The 20,959-nt window shown below is 44.1% G+C and overlaps 1 protein-coding gene across 1 annotated transcript in view; it reads left to right on the top strand.

The window, feature by feature from the left end:
• The window catches only part of galnt2 (UDP-N-acetyl-alpha-D-galactosamine:polypeptide N-acetylgalactosaminyltransferase 2), a 113,824-nt gene that overhangs the window by 76,439 nt on the left and 16,426 nt on the right, over positions 1 to 20,959 (top strand). Inside the window, exons 10-12 of the mRNA XM_078213359.1 lie at positions 10,574 to 10,677; positions 13,533 to 13,659; positions 19,099 to 19,191. Coding sequence (XP_078069485.1) covers positions 10,574 to 10,677; positions 13,533 to 13,659; positions 19,099 to 19,191 — 324 coding nt within the window. The remainder of the gene's footprint in view (positions 1 to 10,573; positions 10,678 to 13,532; positions 13,660 to 19,098; positions 19,192 to 20,959) is intronic.

Genomic DNA, 20,959 nt, shown 5'->3' with positions numbered 1-20,959 from the left:
ACGCATCGGGACAAGCCGGCTGCCACTGGTGACTGCTGTGTGGAGTAGTAAGCTACGGGTCGCAGGGTGTCCCCATGTGTTTGGGCTATTACTGCGGCATAGAATCCCTCCTCATTCTCACAAAAGATATGGAAGGGCTTCCTCGGGTCAGGTAAACCGAGACTCGGAGCTGATATAAGGGCTTGTTTTAACCTTGCATAAGCTTCCTCCTGTTCGGGTCTCCATTCTATCAGTTTGCCCCCCGGGCCTCCCACCTTCACTAGCCGCTGTATGGGCTTGGCTAAGGTTGCGAAATTGGGGATAAAGGTTCGGCTGTAGTTGAACAGTCCCAAAACCTTGCAGACTCCCCTCAGGGAGACTGGCCTGGGCATGACCTGGATGGCAACCCTCCTCTCGTGAGGCATGGTCCTAGTACCCTGGGATATCTCCTGTCCTAAGTACAGGACTGTGTCTCTTCCTATCTGGGCCTTTTTGGGGTTCACCTTCAAGCCGCCCCTTTCTAAGGCTCACAGCACCTCAATCAGGGCTGCAGCATGTCCTTGCCTGTCTTCTGAGGCAATTAGGATGTCGTCCACATACTGAAGGACAGTGCAGCGGTAAGGGGTGAGATCTACTCCCTCTAATATCTTATTCATAACCTGGTGGAAGATGGCGGGGCTGTTATGGAACCCCTGGGGGAGTCTCGTCCAGGTATATTGCTTTTCGCCCACAGTGAATGCAAATTTGTCCTGAGACTCCGTGTCTAACGGCACCGACCAGAAGCCGTTTGCTATGTCTAACACCGTGAAAATACTATACTCACGGTCCAATCCATTCAGGATTGTGGAGGGGCTTGCCACTATGGGACGTACTTTTGGGGTGACTTTGTTTAGTTCTGTATAATCGATTGTTAAGCGGAAGGTTTTATCGGGCTTTGCTACTGGCCATACTGGGGAGTTCGTGGTACGAGTAGTGGAGCGTATTACCCCCCCTCTCCTAGGTCCTGTACAATAGCCCGCACGGCTTGGTATGCCTCTGGCTTTATGGGGTACTGTCTGTGGGGTTTGTGGTCTGGGCCGGGGACATGGACCGGGTCCATAGGGACCTTTCCTGTGTCCTGCTTATCCCTGGGCCCATACTCCTGTCAGTACTCTACAAATTATTCCAAAAGGCTGGGGCTCTGTGTCCCAGTCCCTCTGAAACGTTTTAACACTCCCGATTGTTGCGATGTTTTGGCAGGGTTGGTGGAGGTTACATTTGTTCCCGTTACTGTGGAGCCAATGAATCTTATGATTCCTTGGGTCTATGAGTTTGCTTAATTCCTCTAAAATATCCATTCCTAGCACGGTTCCCTCGTTATTCTGGCATACAAAGAACTGGACCGGCACCAGTCGCCCTGCTACCTCTAGGACCACCGTCCTGTTCTTGTAAGCCTTAATACGAGTTCCCCCCACCCCTACTATGTGGGTGTAATCCTTGGTCACGGGAAGGGGTAGGTCGGTCAGGGATACAGAGGCTCCTGTGTCTACTAACATTTCGCAAGGCAGGCCCCCCAGGAGGGCAGGCACGTAGACACAGTTGTCTCCCTCCGTGTCCCTGGGAGCCGCCTGTGCTCATGCCTTCCCCTGGTCCCTCAGCCAGTTCAGGAAGGCTTCCTGCATGTCTAAGTGGGTTTCAGGCTTGGGCCTGGGCTTTAGCCTGCACTGCTCAGCTGAGTGACCTGTTCTGCCACAGGTCCTACAAGTTTGTCCAGGTTCTGATGCTATGTGCCTAGCTATGTGCCCGGGTCTTCCGCAGCGGAAGCACTTAGCTGTTGGTTTAAAGTTAGGGGCATCTAGTTTTGCAGAGGCTGTCCGGGACCTGGGTGCGGTTCGATTGCTCCCTGCCCTAGCCCTCGCGTCTACCCGGCTTGCCCACTGTACTGCGGTATCGTAGGTGTCCGCAGTGACAATACCTCATTTTAAAACTTCCTGATGTGCTGGGGAAAGCCCGTCTGAAAACATTTGGATGTACGGGGCATAGTTAGGGTTGGGGTTTTCCTGCCCGGACGACTCACAATAAGCCTCATACAGGCGAGCAGCATGGTTGCTGCTGGATTCTCCTTTTTCCTGCCTACAGGATTGGATTTTTCCCCAGTTGGTGGTAGGGTTTCCCAGAGCTGTACAGACTGCGTGTTTAAAGGCATTATATGCTTCCCTTTGGATCGCCCTGTAGGCATTGTTAGGGACTCCGTTCGCCCATGCCCCATCCTGGATCGTGGAGGTGGCAGGGTTCTCCGGGTCAGTGCTGGTTAGAGTCCTCCATTTATCCGAGGGGCACTTCGCTCTGACTATCTGGTGGATATCACGGGGGTGGAGATCGTAGACATCCCACATCTCCTCAAGAGTCCTCCAGAACTTTGTATTTTTACTTCGGGTGCGCAGAGTACCTAACTCCTTTAGGATAGTCTGCTTTTCTCAGGGAGTGAATGCTTTATAGCGATCCTGGCCGTTAGCTGTCCTCTGTACCGGGGCACATTTCTGGACGCTGCCGGGTTCGTACTCGGGTGGTGCACTGGGAAGTGCGGGGTACACCGAAGACATGGTGGTCTCCGGGGTGCTGATTTTACGGGGTTCAGCTCGTAGCTCTGTGATCTGAGCCTCTAAACTTGCAATACTCTTGTTCTTTTCCTCTATCTTTTCCTGGTAAACCTGGTTCATACGTACTGCTATCACTAACTGTTTAACTAAAATTACTGCAGCCTTTTTAGAAGCGTCCCGCTGGTGGCTATTCCACCATTCCCTTTGTAGGGGGAAGGACGCACTGGGGTCCCATCCTTCCTTGCACATTTTCCTGATTAGTTTCTGCTGTTGCGTCCCAAATGCTCGGCTAAGAGATCCTTCTGGCCCCCATTCTAGGGAGAGGCTATCTTCTTGCTCCCTTCCTCCCCCTACGTATGCGCAACCTACTTCAGAATCTCTGTCCTGGGGTAATCTTTCCTCGGGCTCTCCTTCATGGAGCATTCTGTCTCTCTCGCTCTCACTTGTCTTTCTGTACCTTTCGCGTTCCCCCTAGCCCGTACCCCGCTCCTATTGTGAGTGCTTCTGGAATCTGTCAACCCTTTCGGTTCCCTTAGCTCCTGGCTCGCAGAGGTATGCCCAACCTACCCGCTCATCCAATAAAGCCTTTTTCTTTATCCCCCTTATTGGCGCGCCAGGTGGTTAGCAGGGACATGAAGGCCTGCCATGACAATGGTCCACCTCTAGTGGATGCTTACAAATCCCTCTCACAATAGGTAGCCGACCAATAGGTAGCTGACAGCAGTGTACCTAACCGTGTTACAAATTTAAAGTTCTCAATCAGTGAAATTTGTGCAGTAGCCAATCAGTGTAAGTGCACATTTTGTACCCACTCAGTCTACAGCTGGTATCCACGTTGGAGGAAGTCCCCTCGTGGTCCTGACAGCGCTCGGATCCTTCCGGAATCTGGCGGTCTGAAATTGACTTCTCACCCACTTGATCCTTGTCACCGTGAGTCCAGCTTCCTCCCAGGTTTCGGCACCAAACTGTAAGGGGAAGTTTCTTGCTTCCTACCAGCATAAAAGACAAGCAGACATGAGTACAGTACAAAAAGGCAACACAAACTTTATTCTCTGTTTAAAATAACAAAACCGCAGGCTTGGGGAGAGACAGCTGCTCGTCAACTGCTCTGCCCGGCCATTGTGCACTTTACAATTTATAGGGTTTTGAACTTCGCGCCAAACATATGGTAATAGGCTCATCATTTACTACAAGTTACATGATCAGTGCTTGCTAATAACACAAAGCAGTGGCACAATAGCGAGATATTAAAACAGCCATTATAGATAGGTGGAGCTGATCCCATTTCCCCTGGGCTGATCTCTTTCTGGAGGGCTCCCTTTGTGATTTGAGCTTCTTGCATAATCTAATCAGTTGAGCTATTGTCTGTGTTTCCCTGCTTGGAGTCTAAAGTGATTAAGGCTGTCTGAGGTGATTAGGGGGTGCAAGGAGCCTCTCCATGAGTCATCGCATTGCTGTGAACTGTTGACAATATTTTAAAATAAATTTGATATACACGCGTAAAAATGTCCATGATATTAAGCATAAAAGTTGTCTTAAGCATAAAAGTCACCCCTACACTACGATTACTATCAAGTCTTGTTTAATGAATAGTAGTACGCTAGTGGCAGCACCAACATAGCTAAAAGTGAGATCTCTTGAAGACGAACATCTCGCCAAGGCCATCCCCACACCCCCACTTCTTGCCTTCAAACAACCACGCAACCTCAAACAGACCATTGTCCGCAGCAAACTACCCAGCCTTCAGGAGAACAGTGACCACGACACCACACAACCCTGCCACAGCAACCTTTGCAAGACGGGCCGGATCATCGACACGGATGCCATCATCTCATGTGAGAACACCATCTACCAGGTACACGGTACCTACTCTTGCAACTCGGCCAACGTTGTCTACCTGATACGCTGCAGGAAAGGATGTCCCGAGGCATGGTACATTGGGGAAACCATGCAGACGCTACGACAACGGATGAATGAACACCGCTCGACAATCACCAGGCAAGACTGTTCTCTTCCTGTGGGGGAGCACTTCAGCAGTCACGGGCATTCAGCCTTGGATCTTCAGGTAAGCGTTCTCCAAGGCGGCCTTCACGACACACGACAGCGCAGAGTCGCTGAGCAGAAACTGATAGCCAAGTTCCGCACACATGAGGACGGCCTAAACCGGGATGTTGGATTTATGTCACATTATCAGTAACCCCCACAGCTTGCCTCCTGGACTTGCAGAATCTCACTAGCTGTTCTGCCTGGAGACAATACACATCTCTTTGACCTGTGTTTGATGCTCCCTCCACCCACATTGTCTGTACCTTTAAGACCTGGCTGGTTGTAGGGATTCGCATTCTAATCAGTATTCTGTAACTTGATTTCTGTGTCTGTGCCCTGTTTGAGAGCACATTTCCACTCCATCTGACGAAGGAGCAGCGCTCCGAAAGCTTATGGTCTTTGGTACCAAATAAACCTGTTGGACTTTAACCTGGTGTTGTGAGACTTCTTACTGTGTTCACCCCAGTCCAACGCCGGCATCTCCACAATATGGAAATTGCCCAGATATTGCCCTGCTTTTGTCCACAAAAGCAGAAGAAATCCAACCTGGCCTTACTACCCATCAGTCTACACTCAATCATCAGCAAAGTGTTGGAAAGGGTCATCAAAGATACTGCGAAATTACAATTACTTGTGAATAACTTGCTCAATGATACTCAGTTTACTTCTGCCATGGTCACTCAGCTCCTGATCCCATTACAGCCTTGGTCGAAACATGGACAAAAGAACTGAAACATGAGGTGAGGTGAGACTGACTGTCCTTGACTTCAAGGCAGTTTATGATCGAGTGTGGCATCAAGGAGTCTTCAAAGGAAGTTGGTTGTGGTGGTTGGAGGTCAGTCACCTCAGTCCCAGGTCATTACTGCAGCGGTCCCCAGGGTAGTGTCCTGGTGTCTTCAGCTGCTTCATGAATGACCTTCCTTCCTTCAGCGAGTCAGATGTGGGGGCATTCACTGATGATTGCACTATTTTCAACAGTGCAGCGGTGCGTGAACATATGAGGCAATACCTGGACAACATTCATTTTTGGATTGGTAAATGGCAAGTAATATTTGTGTTGCATAAGTGCTGGGCAATGATCATCTCCAACAAGAGAGAAGTCAACTATCTTCCTATGACATCCAATGGTGTCACCATCACTAAATCCTCCACTATCAACATCCTGGGGGTTGCCATTGACCAGAAACTGAACTGAACCAACCATATAAATATTGTGGCTGCAAGAGCAAGTCAGAAGCTGGGAACTCTGCAGAGAGTAACTTACCTCTTGACTCTGTTGAGCCTGCCCACCATCTACAAGGCACAAGTCAGAATACTCTCCACTTGCCTGGATGGGTGCAGATCCAACAACACTCAAGAAGCTTGACACCATCCAGGACAAAGCAGCCTACTTGATTGGCAACCTATCCACCACCTTCAACATCCAACCCGTCCACCAATGATGCACAGTGGCAGCAACGTGTACTATCTCCAAGATGCACTAAAGCAACTTGCCAAGGCTCCTTCAACAGCATCTTCCAAACATGGAACCTCTATCACATAGAAGGGCAGGGCAGCAGATGCATGGGATATGACCACCTGGAAGATCCCCCGCTACACACCAAGCTGACTTGGAAATATAATCGTCATTCCCTCAGTGTGGCTGGGTCAAAATCCTGAAACTCCCTCCCTGACAGCAATATGGTGTGCCTACATCACATGCGCTGTAGCAGTTAAAGAAGATGGCGGTGAGGACAATTGGGGATTGACAATAAAACTGCTGGCTTTGCCAGCAATGTCTATGTCTCGTTAAACTTTTTTAAAAAACTCCCCCTTGTATTAGTTAAAGAAAGAACTGTAAACATTGGCCGTGTCCTCTGATCCTACTGTTGTGGAGAAGTGAAATAAAAAGGAAACTTTCATTTTTAGAGCACCTTCCATGACCTCCGGACATCCCAAAACACTTTACAGCCAATAAGTGTAATCAGTGCACTAGGAAACATCGCAGCCAATTTGCACATAACCTGCTCATCTGTTTTTAGTGATGTTTAGTGATCATCTGTTTTTAATGATGTTGGTTTTAATTGTATTCAGTAGGTGGCATTAATTGGGAGTTACCTACACTCATATTATATATAGGAATAGGCTGAAACCAGTTGTTAGGTCGGTGATGTATTAAATGTAATGTGCTTGTCTGTGCATGAAAGGTTGTTAGAGAATAAAGGGAGGTCTTGTGATAGCGTCCTTACCTCTGGGCCAAAAGTTCCATGTTCAAGTCCCATGTCAGGATACAATGGCCACAGAAGGTGCATTTATAACGTGGCCAGACAGGTTGATTATCAGCTTGTAAATCCTACCAATACGTTTGATGGCAGACAGTAAGAGTGGAAGAGTTTCCTGGTCAGCTATACTACAGAAGGCAACAGTAAACCACTCTAGTGCTTCGCCAAGCGTAAACATGGGCCAATGCAATTGAAGTGCATCATCGCCCATTCCCTCTAATGGCATGGTACCTGGAGGAGGAAGGCTATAAAGGCTGGGCTCCAGTGTTCAATGTTTCACTGCCTGGTTGTCTGAGTTCTAACATTTAGTTGAGGAATAAATAAAGAGACCAGGATGAACTCCCTGTTCTTTTTCAGAATTGGTGCCATGGGATCTTTTACATCTAGCTGCGAGGATAGGTGCAACACTATATATTAATTCCACATTAAACACGAGACTGCATGTTGAATTTAACATCTCTTCAATTCTTTCCTTTATTTTCTGCTTGTTTTGTTGCTCTGTTGCTTGCTCCATCTTGGTTCTCTTTATCCCTCCTCCCTCCCTGCCAGACCCATCTCACCAACTTTGCCATTTTGGTCCCAGCCCCTGGGCCAGTGTTCCTCGAAGCTCCAGCCCATAAAGTTTCTTTGCAGCTTTCACCCACTGATCATGCCACTATCTCCTGTACCATTCCCTCTTCAAGGTATTTGTGAGAGTTTTATTTAATATGTTCAAGAATTCCCAGTCCTCACCAGCAGTTAATGGGCTCAAACATTTTTTGTTAAATGTTTCTGTTAATTATGCTTTTGTGTCCTCTTTCTGGCATTCCACTTTTAAATTCTTTACAAGATTTGTCATTCTCTCCCTTCTAGCTTCATCCTGTATCTCTTGTTCCTTCGAGCTTCCAAGTCCAAGACTCCTTCCCTTTTGAGACCTTCCTTTCCAGGGAGCCTGATTCTGTTTCTCTCTTGCAAGACCCAGCCCGCTTAATTTATCTTGTAACCCATTTTCCAGGTGCTGCTGACTGACTTGGTAACAGCCACAAGCCAGTCACCATGTCTGCCATTACAAGGACAGCCATCTCAGTCATGATAGCACAACATCCTGCCTCTCATTTCTCCCAATCCCATGCCCATCCTGCTGCTCAAAGGAGATATACATGACCAGATTGATGTGTATGGTCCACAACTTGATGTGTGTGGTGTTCTCAGGGAACCACCACAAATTCAGACTGGGGTGTTTCTCAAAAGCATCAGATCTCAAGGCAGAGACTATTGTTGCAAAACTTTGAAATGTTGCATTGCATTGATAAATTGAATTAATTTCTTTGCAATTTTTTTTGGTCGTTTAGTTCCAGTAGCAAAGCCGCTCAGGTTGGTAGAGAGCACAAAATGATATGAAAGGACAAATGTATTGGTTTACCAGCTTAACGTATATGCTTTGCATCTCAAGTATAATGCCCGAGTTGTGACAGAAGTGTGAAGGACAAAATGGGAATTGGGCATATTTCTGTATGTGGGTACAGGTTTATCAGTAAATTTAATGAAGAATTGTCATATTAAGCAATGAGCCTTTATTTAGTTTCTGTTGAGGTTTTGATTTATCAAGGCATTTCCAATTAGGGAACCTTTCTTTGTTTTCATATTCTACTGCAACCACTCAAAGTTTGAGCGTTTTAGAATGGACCCCTCAATCTCAGAATGATGTATGTTTTTTTAAGGAGGGGGAGGGGGGTTCACATTTACATAGGATCTTTCACATCCTTGGAATGTCCCAAACTGGTTAGCACAGTGCACCATGGCTGCCAATTTACACACAGGACTAGATCCTTGCAGTAGCCAGTGCAGTGGGCTAAATGAAACAATGATACTTTGAGCTATTTTAGGTGGTGTTGGTTGAGGTAGAAATGTTGACCTGGACACTGGGATAATTCCCCTGCTCTTCTCTGAGAAATATCATGATCTTTTACATTCACCTCAACAGACAGATGGGGCTTTGACTTAAAGTTTCATTTGAAAGCCGGCACCCTGGCCAGTGCAGCACTTCCTAAGCACTACTCTTGTGCCAGGCTAGATTGAAGTGGGGCTGAACCCATTCCCTTCTGAGGGTCATTAAGGCATATAATTCAGGGCAAGGAAACCCTTAAGACTCTTGAAATCTCTTGGTAGCTTAGAGGAGAAGAAGTGATGTAATGGTAATGTCACTGGATTTGTAATCCAGAGGCCCAGGCTGGTGCTATGGGGACATGGATATACACAGTAAGAAGTTTAACAACACCAGGTTAAAGTCCAACAGGTTTATTTGGTAGCAAAAGCCACACAAGCTTTCGGAGCTGCAAGCCCCTTCTTCAGGTGAGTGGGAATTCTGTTCACAAACAGAGCATATAAAGACACAAACTCAATTTACATGAATAATGGTTGGAATGCGAATACTTACAACTAATCAAGTCTTTGTAAATTCATGTAAATTCATGTAAATTGAGTTTGTGTCTTTATATGCTCTGTTTGTGAACAGAATTCCCACTCACCTGAAGAAGGGGCTTGCAGCTCCGAAAGCTTGTGTGGCTTTTGCTACCAAATAAACCTGTTGGACTTTAACCTGGTGTTGTTAAACTTCTTACTGTGTTTACCCCAGTCCAACGCCGGCATTTCCACATCATGACTGACATGGATATAAGCAGCTGATGGAATTTAAATTCAAATTAATGAAAAGCATGGAATTGAAAGCTCGTCTCAGTTTTGGTGATTGTGGGTAAATACCCATCTAGTTCGCCAGAGTCCTTGCCTGGCCTATGTGTGACTTTTAATGGTCTTCTGAAATGGTCTCGCAGTTAGGGATAGGCAACAAATGCTGTATTTGCCAACAACACTCACATCCCACGAAAGAACAAAATAAAGACTAGAATGCTTTTTGATGCCTAGAATGCAACTACCCTCTGTAGAATTCTCCTGTTTCAGCTCTTTGCATAAGATTACAACTATAGGGTAGAAATTACTGCAGTGATGTTACAATATAGAAACTGAACACACTATTTCTGTTACATAATACTGATGTGTTCACCCTAGTTTCTGAGCTCAGAACTGGTGCTCAGGGGATTCTATCAGATGGCAATGAATGGAGATATGTTCGTAGAAAAACACCAACTAAAATCCCACTTTCTCGGTTCATTGGGCATTACAGTAGTCCGTGCAGTGGGCTGAGGGTAGCAATGATACTTTGATCTGTTGACAGTTGAGAAGTTCAAAATATGCTGGTGAGCTACATGTGCAATGGATTTATCTTTCTTTGATACTAATGGCTAGGGAGAAGTTGATGAGACTCTTAACTATAACAGAAGTGTGCACATATGGCAATTTTTTTTGTTCTGTTGTTAGTGTTTTTTTTAAATGTAGATTGCAACTTTGTTAGTAGGTAATGCATTATTTATTTCAGAAAAATATTTTATTTATTGGTGTCACAAGTCTTACATTAACACTGTAATGTAGTTACTATGAAAATCCTCTAAGCAGTTAGGGGGCAAGACTAATTGATAGAATCACAGAACATGGAAAGAGGCCGTTTGACACCTCATGCCAATGCCAGCTCTCGAAAGAGCTATTCTAATAGACCTACACCTTTCCCTACAACTCTACATTTTTTTCCCTTTTCAGGTATATAACCAATTCTCTTTTGGAAGTAATGTATTGTGTTGTATATAATGTAAATATAATTCATTGTGTTCCCCTTAGAACACCCATGATAGCTGGGGGTCTCTTTGTGATGGATAAAGGTTACTTTGAAGAGCTTGGTAAATATGACATGATGATGGATGTCTGGGGTGGAGAAAACTTAGGTAAGTGACTGCAGTATTCAATGTGTTAAAGGATTAGAGCGAAATTATAATTGAATTTGGGGAGGTAGTGGCCTGGTGGTATTGTCACTGGACTAGTAATCCAGAGACCCAGCGTAATGCTCTGGGGACCCGGCTTCGAACCCCACCACAGCAGATGGTGAAATTTCAATTCAATAAAAATCTGGAATTAAAAATCTAATGATGACAATGAAACCATTTGTCGATTTGTCATTAAAAACCCATCTGGTTCACTAATGTTCTAAATGAGGGAAGGAAATCCATCATCCTTACTTGGTCTGGCCTACATGTGACTACAGATCAGCAGCAATGTGCTTGGCTTTTAAGTGTCCCTCAAGGATGGGCAATAAATGCTGGCTAGCCAGCGATGCCCACATCCCAATAATGAATAAAAAAAAGATTATACAGCATAATGTGTGGTAGATGAATGCCTGAGCAGAAAAAGTACAGCAGACTAATTTTGTCTCCTGTGGTGTTTTACAAACTTATTGTTCAGATAACGTAATGATTCTCTGCTAGACGACTTGTAGCAGCTGTTCCAAACTTGTTAAATCTTGAAAACTGGTGATGTCTGTGGAACTCTGACTCCCACTGACCATATCTAACCACAGTAAGAAGTCTAACAACACCAGGTTAAAGTCCAACAGGTTTATTTGGTAGCAAAAGCCACTAGCTTTTGGAACAGGTTGTTCCTTCGTCAGGTGGGTGCGAGTTCTGATCACAAACAGGGCACAAAGACACAAACTCAATTTACATGAATAATGATTGGAATGTGAGTCTTTACAGCTAATCAAGTCTTAAAGGTACAGACAATGTGAGTGGAGAGAGCGTTAAGCACAGGTTAAAGAGTTGTGTATTGTCTCCAGACAGGACAGCTAGTGAAATTTTGCACATCCAGGCAAGTTGTAGGGGTTACAGATAGTGTGACATGAACCCAAGATCCCGGTTGAGGCCGTCCTCGTGTGCGGAACCTGGCTATCAGTCTCTGCGCAGCGACTCTGCGCTGTCGTGTGTCGTGAAGGCCGCCTTGGAGAACACTAGCCACCATATCTAACCACCGCAGCCCACCCATCGGTTTCTACTGATTGGCATCAGGCTTAACGGATCTCTCCATGGTCCGCCCCTCGCCCACTACGATTCCTGTGGCGGGCAGAATGGGAAAATTCACCCCATGTGTCTCTAGTTGAGGGTTCACTTTGATGAGGCAAACTTTGTTGTGCTTATTGCACTAAAGAATTTGGTGTCTCGATGACTGTAAAACTCTCCAAGGTGCCTGAGCACTATCACGGAAGAGATGAGGAGGCATGAGCATGGTACCACATTCCCTTAAAGATGATTGATGGTTGTTGGAGGGTAAACATTATTCTGCTTATGACCATACTGTGAGGTTAGAAATAATCAACTTCCCGTTGTATTTTAGTAGGGGCTTTGTTAGGGAACGTACTTCCTCGTTTATTTTGTCATCAAATGCACTATCCCGAACAGGGTGAGTGACTTCCCATTGTACCACTAGAAACGGATATGCAAAGAATTCACTCCCACAGTAAGCCAATGGCCCTGCAGAGAAAGATTAAAGTAGTAATGCACCTCCTGTAAGGAGCTGGTTTCAAATCATATATTTGGATCTTTTCTATGCTGAGGCAAAGGTGGCAGAGAGAAATGTATTGCTCTGCTTGTCACTGTCATTGCCCTCAACCCCCACCCCGAACCATCTCTGTTACCTCCCCCAGCCCAGCAACCCTCCAGGTTCTCTGCATTCCTTTGATTTTTGGAAGGTTTTAATTGGTTCACCATTAGTGGCGCTAAGTTCTGGAATTTCTTCTCTAAATTTCCCCTTCTCACTTATTCCGTTTAAGATGTTCCTTAATACCTCCTCCAAACTGATATAATTATTCCTTTCTGTGGGTCTTTTGTTTGATTATACTTTTGTAAAAGTACCTTAGGATGTTTTACTATGTTCAAGGTGCTCCTCGTGTCTGCGTGGGTTTCCTCCGGGTGCTCCGGTTTCCTCCCACAGTCCAAAGATGTGCGGGTTAGGTTGATTGGCCAGGTTAAAAATTGCCCCTTAGAGTCCTAAGATGCGTAAGTGAGAGGGATTAGCGGGTAAATATGTGGGGGTAGGGCCTGGGTGGGATTGTGGTCGGTGCAGACTCGATGGGCCGAATGGCCTCCTTCTGCACTGTAGGGTTTCTATGATTTCTGTATATTTATAAGATGTTGTTGGATATGGACTATATAAAATTGAAGGGCCGAATGTCTACATTATGTAGTTTATTGCCTTCCAGGCAAGGTTCTGGACCAGAGAGGTGTACAAAAATCATGAGGGGTGTATACAGAGACAAACTGCTATCATTGGCAGAAAGGTCAAGCACCAGAGGAGACTGATTTAAGGTGAATGGCAAGAGAAGCAGAGGCAACATGAGGATAAATATTTTCATGCAGCAAATGCATAGGATCTGTTGTGCATTGCTTGAGAGTGTGGTGGTGGTAAATTCAATCATAACTTTTAAAAGGGTATTTGATAATTATCTGAAAATAATATATTACAGGGCTATGAAGTAAAGGTGAATTCTTCTTGCAGAGAGCTGGCACAGACAAGATGGGCCAAATGGCTTCCTTATGTGCTGTAACCATTCTATAATGGGCCACTTGATTATGCCACGGTTTACACAAGGATCATAAGAATTTTTCTAGGCATTTTCCCCGGACATCTTTGCCTATGTACAAAATCTGAAACATTGGTCAACTGTGACTTATTGAACCAAGTTGTCATGAAGGTCTGTAATTTTGAAAGTTAATTTTAGTTATACATATTTTATGAACATCCTTTCTTTCAGAGATCTCTTTTCGGGTGTGGCAATGTGGAGGCATCCTTGAAATCATTCCCTGTAGCCGTGTAGGCCATGTATTCCGCAAGCAGCATCCTTATACGTTTCCTGGAGGCAGTGGTACTGTTTTTGCAAGGTAAATATTTCTGACATCTAAAATTTAGCCTCATTTTCAAAGTTTACCCTGCCCCCATGTCTGTAACCTCCGAGGGTCTTGCAATCCTCAGGGATCTCTGTAATCTTCCAATTCTGGTTTCTAGCTTGGGATGTCAACCTCTAGGATTGACTTGGAGTTTCCAGGAATTCAAAATTAATCATCTGGTCACAAGGAAAAGATTGTAGGGGCAGAAAACATTGTGTTAGTTTTCTTTTTCTTTTGTAAAAATCTCATATTTTAGCTATAAAAGCACTGCAGTTATGAAAAAAAGCTGTTTGACCAAGGGGGGCATTGGATCACAGAATTGCTACGGTGCAGAAGAAGGCCTTTTGACCCATTGTATCTGCACCATTATTCAAGTAAACATTTTGACTTAGTGCCATTCTCCTGCCTTTTCCCCGTACCCCTGCATATTGTTTCTATTCAAATAATCATTTAATGCCCAATTGAATGCCTCGATTAGACCTGCCTCTACCACACTTCCAGGCAGTGAACACCAGGCCTTAATCACTCGCTGTGTGAAAAAGTTTTTTCTTACATTGCGTTTGCTTTTTTTGCAAATCACATTAAATTTGTGTCCTCTCGTTCTTGATCCTTTTACAAATGGGAGCAGTTTCTCTCTATCTACTCTGTCCAGCCCCCTCGTGATTTTGAACATCTCTATCAAACCTCCACTTAGCCGCTCTCCGAGGAGAACAGTCCTAATTTCTCCAATCCATCCTCATAAGTGAAGTTTGTCATCCCTGGAGCCATTCTTGTAAACCTCTTCTGCATTCTTTCCAATGCGTTCACATCCTTCCCATAGTGTGACACCCAGAACTATACACAATACTCCAGCTGAGGTTTAACTATTTTCTAATTCATACTGGAGATGGAAGGTCCTGCAATGAGACCTCAAGGATTATAACCAGCGAGAGTTGGCAATCCTAATTCCTGCACATTCCTCATTTTCACTGCCTGTACAGCTGCCAAGGCTCTAAACTCTAGAATTCATTTTCTAATCCTCTCCACCTTTCTCTCTTTCTTCTTTATAATGCTGCTTAAAACCTAGCTCTTAATCAACTCTTTATTCACCATTTAAAATAGCTCTTCTGTGGCTCAGTGACAAGTATTATTTGATAACATACTCTGTGTGGCACCTTGGGACGTTCTGTTGTGTTAAAGGTCCTATTATGTTAAATAAGTGAGGCTTTTAGTTGTTGACCCATTGACTGCGGATGATCAAGGATGCCCCAGAAGAAATATCTCTATAGGCTGTAGTTTTTGCACGTATTAAAACCAAATGTGGGTCATCTAACAGTAACTGACCATTGAAAATTTGGAGGCTAGGCACATTACAGCCTTCCGGTCTCAACATCGAATTCAACAACTTCAGATGATTATCTTTACCCCACCGCAACCCCTTTGTTTCCATTTCATTTAATTTTTAACTGTTCTCTACCTTTTATTTCTTTATTGTCTTTCTTTATTTTTATTCCCCCTCCCCCCATTCTTCCCCCACATTTTATCCCCCCTTTCCTTACCTTTTCTGCCCCTTTGCTTCCCCTTTCCCCCCTTTTCTCAATTCTACCTCTCTCCAACCCATCTCCCTCCACATCTTCATCTGTCACAACTTATCCTCTGACTTCAGCCTCTCTGCTGTTTGGCCATTCATACCTTCTACTTTCTCTACGGACTGCTATTAATAGTCTTTTCCCCTTGTTTCTGTGACTATGACTCACCTTTTATTCCCTCCCCCTGCAGTATAAATATCTCCCACTTTCTATGCCTTTTAGCTTTGACAAAGGGTCACCTGGACTCGAAACGTCTCTCCTTACAGATGCTGCCAGACCTGCTGAGATTTTCCAGCATTTTCTCTTTTGGATTGAAAATGTCATCATTAAGTAGTGATATTTCATGTCGTCGCTCAAGGTGGATTGCGCCTTTGACCAAATTTATCCCCCAATTTCCAGCCTACCTCAGGGCTTGAACACTTAAGAGCAATCACCAGATGCCAAAAGACTATTTGATCAAGAGATATGCCCTGACTGCTGGTGGCAATGAAAAGAGCCTCATTTCCAATTACAGGCCTTCACGCCCATGCCATAGTTGTACCAATTTCCACAAAATTCCCCTAATAATGCAGGTTTTGGTCAATTTTGAAGTAACACTTGTTACAGCAGAGGCATTTCATGTGAAATCATTAAAACATGGACAAGTTGGGCCGAAGGGCCTGTTTCCATGCTGTAAACCTCTATGACTCTAACACTGGGTTTGTAAATGTTTTAGAATGATACTGCAAAGAAGGAAACAATTCGGCCGTTGGTACCTGTGTTGGCCCTTGAAAAGAGTTATTCAATGAAAATGTTAGTAATTAATCTGGAATGCACAGCCTTTCAGGCTGTGCATTCCAGATCATCATTATTCACTACGCAAATCATTTTTTTCATACCTTTCCTCTGGATTTTTTTGTCAATTAACTAAAAATCTATGTCTTGCCAATGGTAATAGTTTTCCCCTATCCACTCTTATCAAAACCCTTATCATTCTGAGCACCTATTAATTTAAATTTAAATCTCTCAAATCCTCTTTGCTGCAAGGAGAACAATCCCACTTTTACCAGGCTCTTCCTGTGACTGAAGTCCTCTCATCCCTGATACCATTTTGAAAATCTCTTCTGAATCCTCTCCTATTGACCTTCTGAAGAACAATTAGGGATGAGCAATAAATGCTGGCTGAGCCAGCAACGCCCATGTTCCATAAATTAATTTTCTTTTTTTTAAATCCTTTCTAAAATATGGTGTCCAGAATTGGATACAATACTCCAGCAGAGGTCTAACCTGTCACACATTATGACTTCCCCAGCAATATAGGTAAGCATAGGAGTTCGATGTAGTTGGTTTTGGTAATGAAATGTAGGTATGGACGCAATGTCAGATTAAAGCTCACAGCGCCAGATGAATTCCTCATCTGCGTTTGGCTCAGGAACAAAGGTCAATCACATTGTTCGGTGTAGTTTATAGGCCACTAACAAGTGGGAAAGATGTAGAGGAACACATTTGCAAGGAAATTACGTAGAAGTGCAAGATGAATGGATTAGTTATAATGGGGGAACTGTAATTATCTGAACACAGACTGGCTTAGCAGTAGTTTAAAGGGCAGAGAAGGGCGTGAATGTGTTTGGTGCAGTCAAGGTTTATTCCCATGAAGGGGAATGGTAGAGCAAAGAAATCCAGAGCTCCTGGGATTACAAAAGGGATGAAGGTTAAGATGAAGAAGGAAATGCCTGCTTATGACCGATATCAGGTGGATAGTACAACCGAGAACCAGACTGAATATAAAAGATTCAGAGGGAAAGTGGTAAAACAAGTAAGAAAAGCAAAAACGGTATGAAAAAGAGATACTTGCATTAACATAAAAGAGAATTGAAAAGTCTTCTTTTGGCATATAGATTGTAAATGAGTAGCAAAAGAAGGAGTGGAGTCAATTAGAGACCAAAAAAGAAGATTTACACATAGAAATAGGGGGCATACCTGATATATTAAACTTAATACTTTGCATCTGGATGTACTCAGGTAGAAGATGCCGTGCAAGTCATAGTAAAAGAGGAGATAATTCAGACACTTGAATGGTTTAAAATTGATAAGGAGGTAGTACTGGGTAGGCTGTATTATTTAAAATGGATGAGACACCAGGATTGGTTGAAATGCATCCAAGGACATTGTGTGAAGTGTAAATCTTTTTGGTCACTAATTGGCCCACTCCTCCTTTTACCACTCACTTACAGTTCTATATGTCTATAGAAGACTTTTCAATTCCCTTTTATGCTAATTGCCAGCATCTTTTCATACTCTTCGCTTTTCTTATTTGCTTTTCCAGTTACAGAGGCACTGCCATAATTTTCTGGCCTTCTTTAGACTCAGGGGTGGTATCAGAGATCTGGAAAATTGCAACAGTTGCATTCTTTTTCAAAAAAGGCTGTAAATCTGAGTTCAGCAACTATAGACTACTAATTTAGCCTCAGCTGTGGGGATGGTTTTAGTAACAGTAATTCAGGACAAAATTAATGGTCACTTGGATGAATACAGGTTAGTTAAGGAAAGCCAACATGGATTGGTGAAGGGCAAAACATGTTTGACTAACTTGCTGGAGTTTTTTGGTGAGGTAGCACGGAGGGTTGATGAGGGTTATGCTATTGATGTGATGTATGTGAACTTCAAAAAGACATTTGATAAAGTGCCACGTAAGAGACTTGTGAGCAGAATTAAAACCCATGTAATGAAAGAGTCTGTAGCAACATGGATTTGAAATTAATGGATATTTTTTGCACTAGAGGAAGCTTTGTTGTGGAGTTCCCCTATGGTCAGTGTTGGGATCTTTGCTCTTTCTGATATGTGTATTAATGACCTTGACCTTGGTATACAGGGAGCAATTTTAAAATTTATAGATGGTACGAAACTTGGAAGAAGTGTGAGCAGTGAAGATAGCAGGAGAGTGTGGTTGTTAAAACATATGGCATCCTAAGCTTTCTTAATAGGGAATTAGAGTATAAAAGCGACGAGGTTATGTTATACTTGTATAGAGCACTGGTTCAGCCTCAACTAGAGTATGGTGTCCTGATCTGGGCACCACACGTTAGGAAAGAGAAATTGCAGAAAAGATCCATGAAAATGGTTCCATGGATGAGGAACTTCAGTTTTGTAGATAGATTGGAGAGGTTGGACTGTTTTCCTTGGACAAGAGAGTATTGAGTGGAGATTTGGCAGAGGTATACAAAATCATGAGGGTTCTGGACAGAATAGAAAGGCAGAAAGGACCATGAATGTCAGGGCATAGATTTAAGGAATTGGCAAAAGAAGCAACTGGGACATGAGGATAAGCTTTTTCATGCGTCAAGTGTTTGGGGTCTGGAATATACTGCCTGAGAGTGTAGTGGAGGCAGGTTCAATCCAAGTACTTGAGAGAGAATTGAATTACTATCTGATAAGGAAACATAAGTGAGGCTACAGGTTGAAGGCCAGGACAGACATTGAGTAGATTGCTCCTTTGGAGAACAAGTGCTGACACGGTGATCTGAATGATTACTGTAACCATTTGATGGTTCTGTCTTCTAGCTTTCAAGAAAGAGATTTTGATAGATTTATGTTAATTACGGTTATCAATGGTTATGGGGAAAAGGTGGGACAGTAGAGTTGAGGTGGGGATTAACCACAGATCCCAATGTTACTGCACTGACATGAGCATGGAAATTACTAAACATTGTTTGGGTACTATGCAATAATACTTCTCAGTGATATCAGCAATGTTATTGGCATTTCTTTAATTAAGTACTCTTATTCTGAGAGATTCCCAGTCCGGAAATCAAACTGTGTGAAGTTACTGGACACGGGGCAGGAAATATTAAAGAAGAAATGTGATTTCTTTATTTTTTTTTAAAAGAAATACACGCAGGGCAGCTGAGGTCTGGATGGACGAATTCAAAAATTTCTATTATGCAGCAGTGCCTTCAGCTCGCAATGTGCCGTTTGGCAAGTAAGTAAGGTTTAACGTTCATCTGACATTTTGGGTTTAATGTTTATCTTGCTGTGCTCCATTGAAAGATGCAGTGTATACATTCATGTAGCTTACTGCACCTGAATCCTTAACCCCCCCCGATCTTTGTGTCTGCATTTTACCTCATTTATTTGCACACGACTCAGTTGAGTGAAAGTAAATGATTGAGTGTGTTGTTTGTGTAAAAATCTCTAGCTGTTATCAGTGATACTGATACGAAGATGCTACAATTTAGTAATTTGATGAAAGGTAAAGACTGCAGGATTTAGTTTTTGAGAACATAGCATTAGTGAGTCTGCTCAGCCCCTCAAGCCGATTCTGTCATTTGATTAGATGATGTCTGATCTGTTTCTGAACTCCGCTTACCCCACCTTAGTTCCGTAGCCCATAATATGCTTATCCAACATCAATCCAGTTTTGAAATTTTCACGTGACCATTAACTTCAGCAGCTTTTCTTTGGAGAGAATTCTAGATTTGTTTATTAAAGTTTATTTATTAGTGTCACAAGTAGGCTTACATTAACACTTCAATGAAGTTACTGTGAAAATCCCCTAGTCGCCACAGTCCAGTGCTTGTTCGGGTGCACTGAGGGAGAATTTAGCCCAGCCAATCCACCTAACCAGCATGTCTTTTGGACTGTGGGAGGAAACCGGAGCACCCGGAGGAAACCCACGCAGACCCGGGGAGAACGTGCAGACTCCACACAGACAGTGACCTAAGCCAGGAATCGAACCTGGGTCTCTGGCGCTGTGAGGCAGCAGTGCTAACCACTGTGCCACCGTGCCGCCCATGTGAAGAAATGCTTCCTAACATCGCCCCTAAACAGTGGAGCTTGAATTTTAGAAGTTATACCATTGTTCTGGATTTACCCACCAGAGGAAATCATTTCTTCTGTCTACTCTATTAACTCCTTTAATCACCTGAAATATCATCATTTGATCATCATTTAATCTTCTATACTCAAGGGAGTACAAATCTAGTTCATGTCACCAGTCCTGATGTTTTTAAGACAGAGGAGGACAGATTTAAGACAGTCCTCTTGCTTTGGGAAATAATCTGGCCAGGATAAATAGCATTAATTGGGGTTAATTGCAACCATTAGAGTATTTATTTTTATACCAATCAAGTAAACGAACTCAAATTAACTTAGGGACAAATTAAAAGGGGCGGCTCCCCAAAAGGAAGGGGGGGAACAGCCCGAACCAAAAAACAAAGTCGAAAGGAAACTTAAAACGTCAAACCAAAAGGTGATTATCGGGGTCGATAATACACCCCAGCCCCTGCGGCGCCCAGCGGTCACGGAAAGCGTCAACCGCGCCCGTGGACACCGCATGCTCCCTCTCCAGAGACACCTGGCCGCGAATGTAGCCGCGGTAGAGGGGCAGACAGTCGGGATGGACGGCCCCGTCGATCGCCCGCTGCCTGGACCTATTGATGGCGCGTCTCGCCAGGCCCAGGAGCAGGTTCACGAGGAGGTCGGCATCCCGACCCGCCCCTCTCCGCACCAGGTGCCCGTAGATCAGGAGCGTGGGACTGAAGTACAAACAAAACATCAGTAAAAGGTGTTTGAGGAAACCAAAAAGGGTGTGCAGCCTAAAACACAGAACGTAGACATGGTCCACGGACTCCACGAGGCCACAGAAAGGGCAGTCTCGGGAGCCCGTGTACCGGAAAAACCTACGGTTGCACGGCACTGCTGCGTGCAGCACCCTCCACCCCAGGTCCCCGAGATAATTGGGGGAGATC

This window comes from Mustelus asterias, chromosome 5, assembly GCF_964213995.1.
Source record: "Mustelus asterias chromosome 5, sMusAst1.hap1.1, whole genome shotgun sequence".
Lineage (NCBI taxonomy): Eukaryota > Metazoa > Chordata > Chondrichthyes > Carcharhiniformes > Triakidae > Mustelus > Mustelus asterias.
This window is presented reverse-complemented; position numbering and strand designations above follow the sequence as displayed.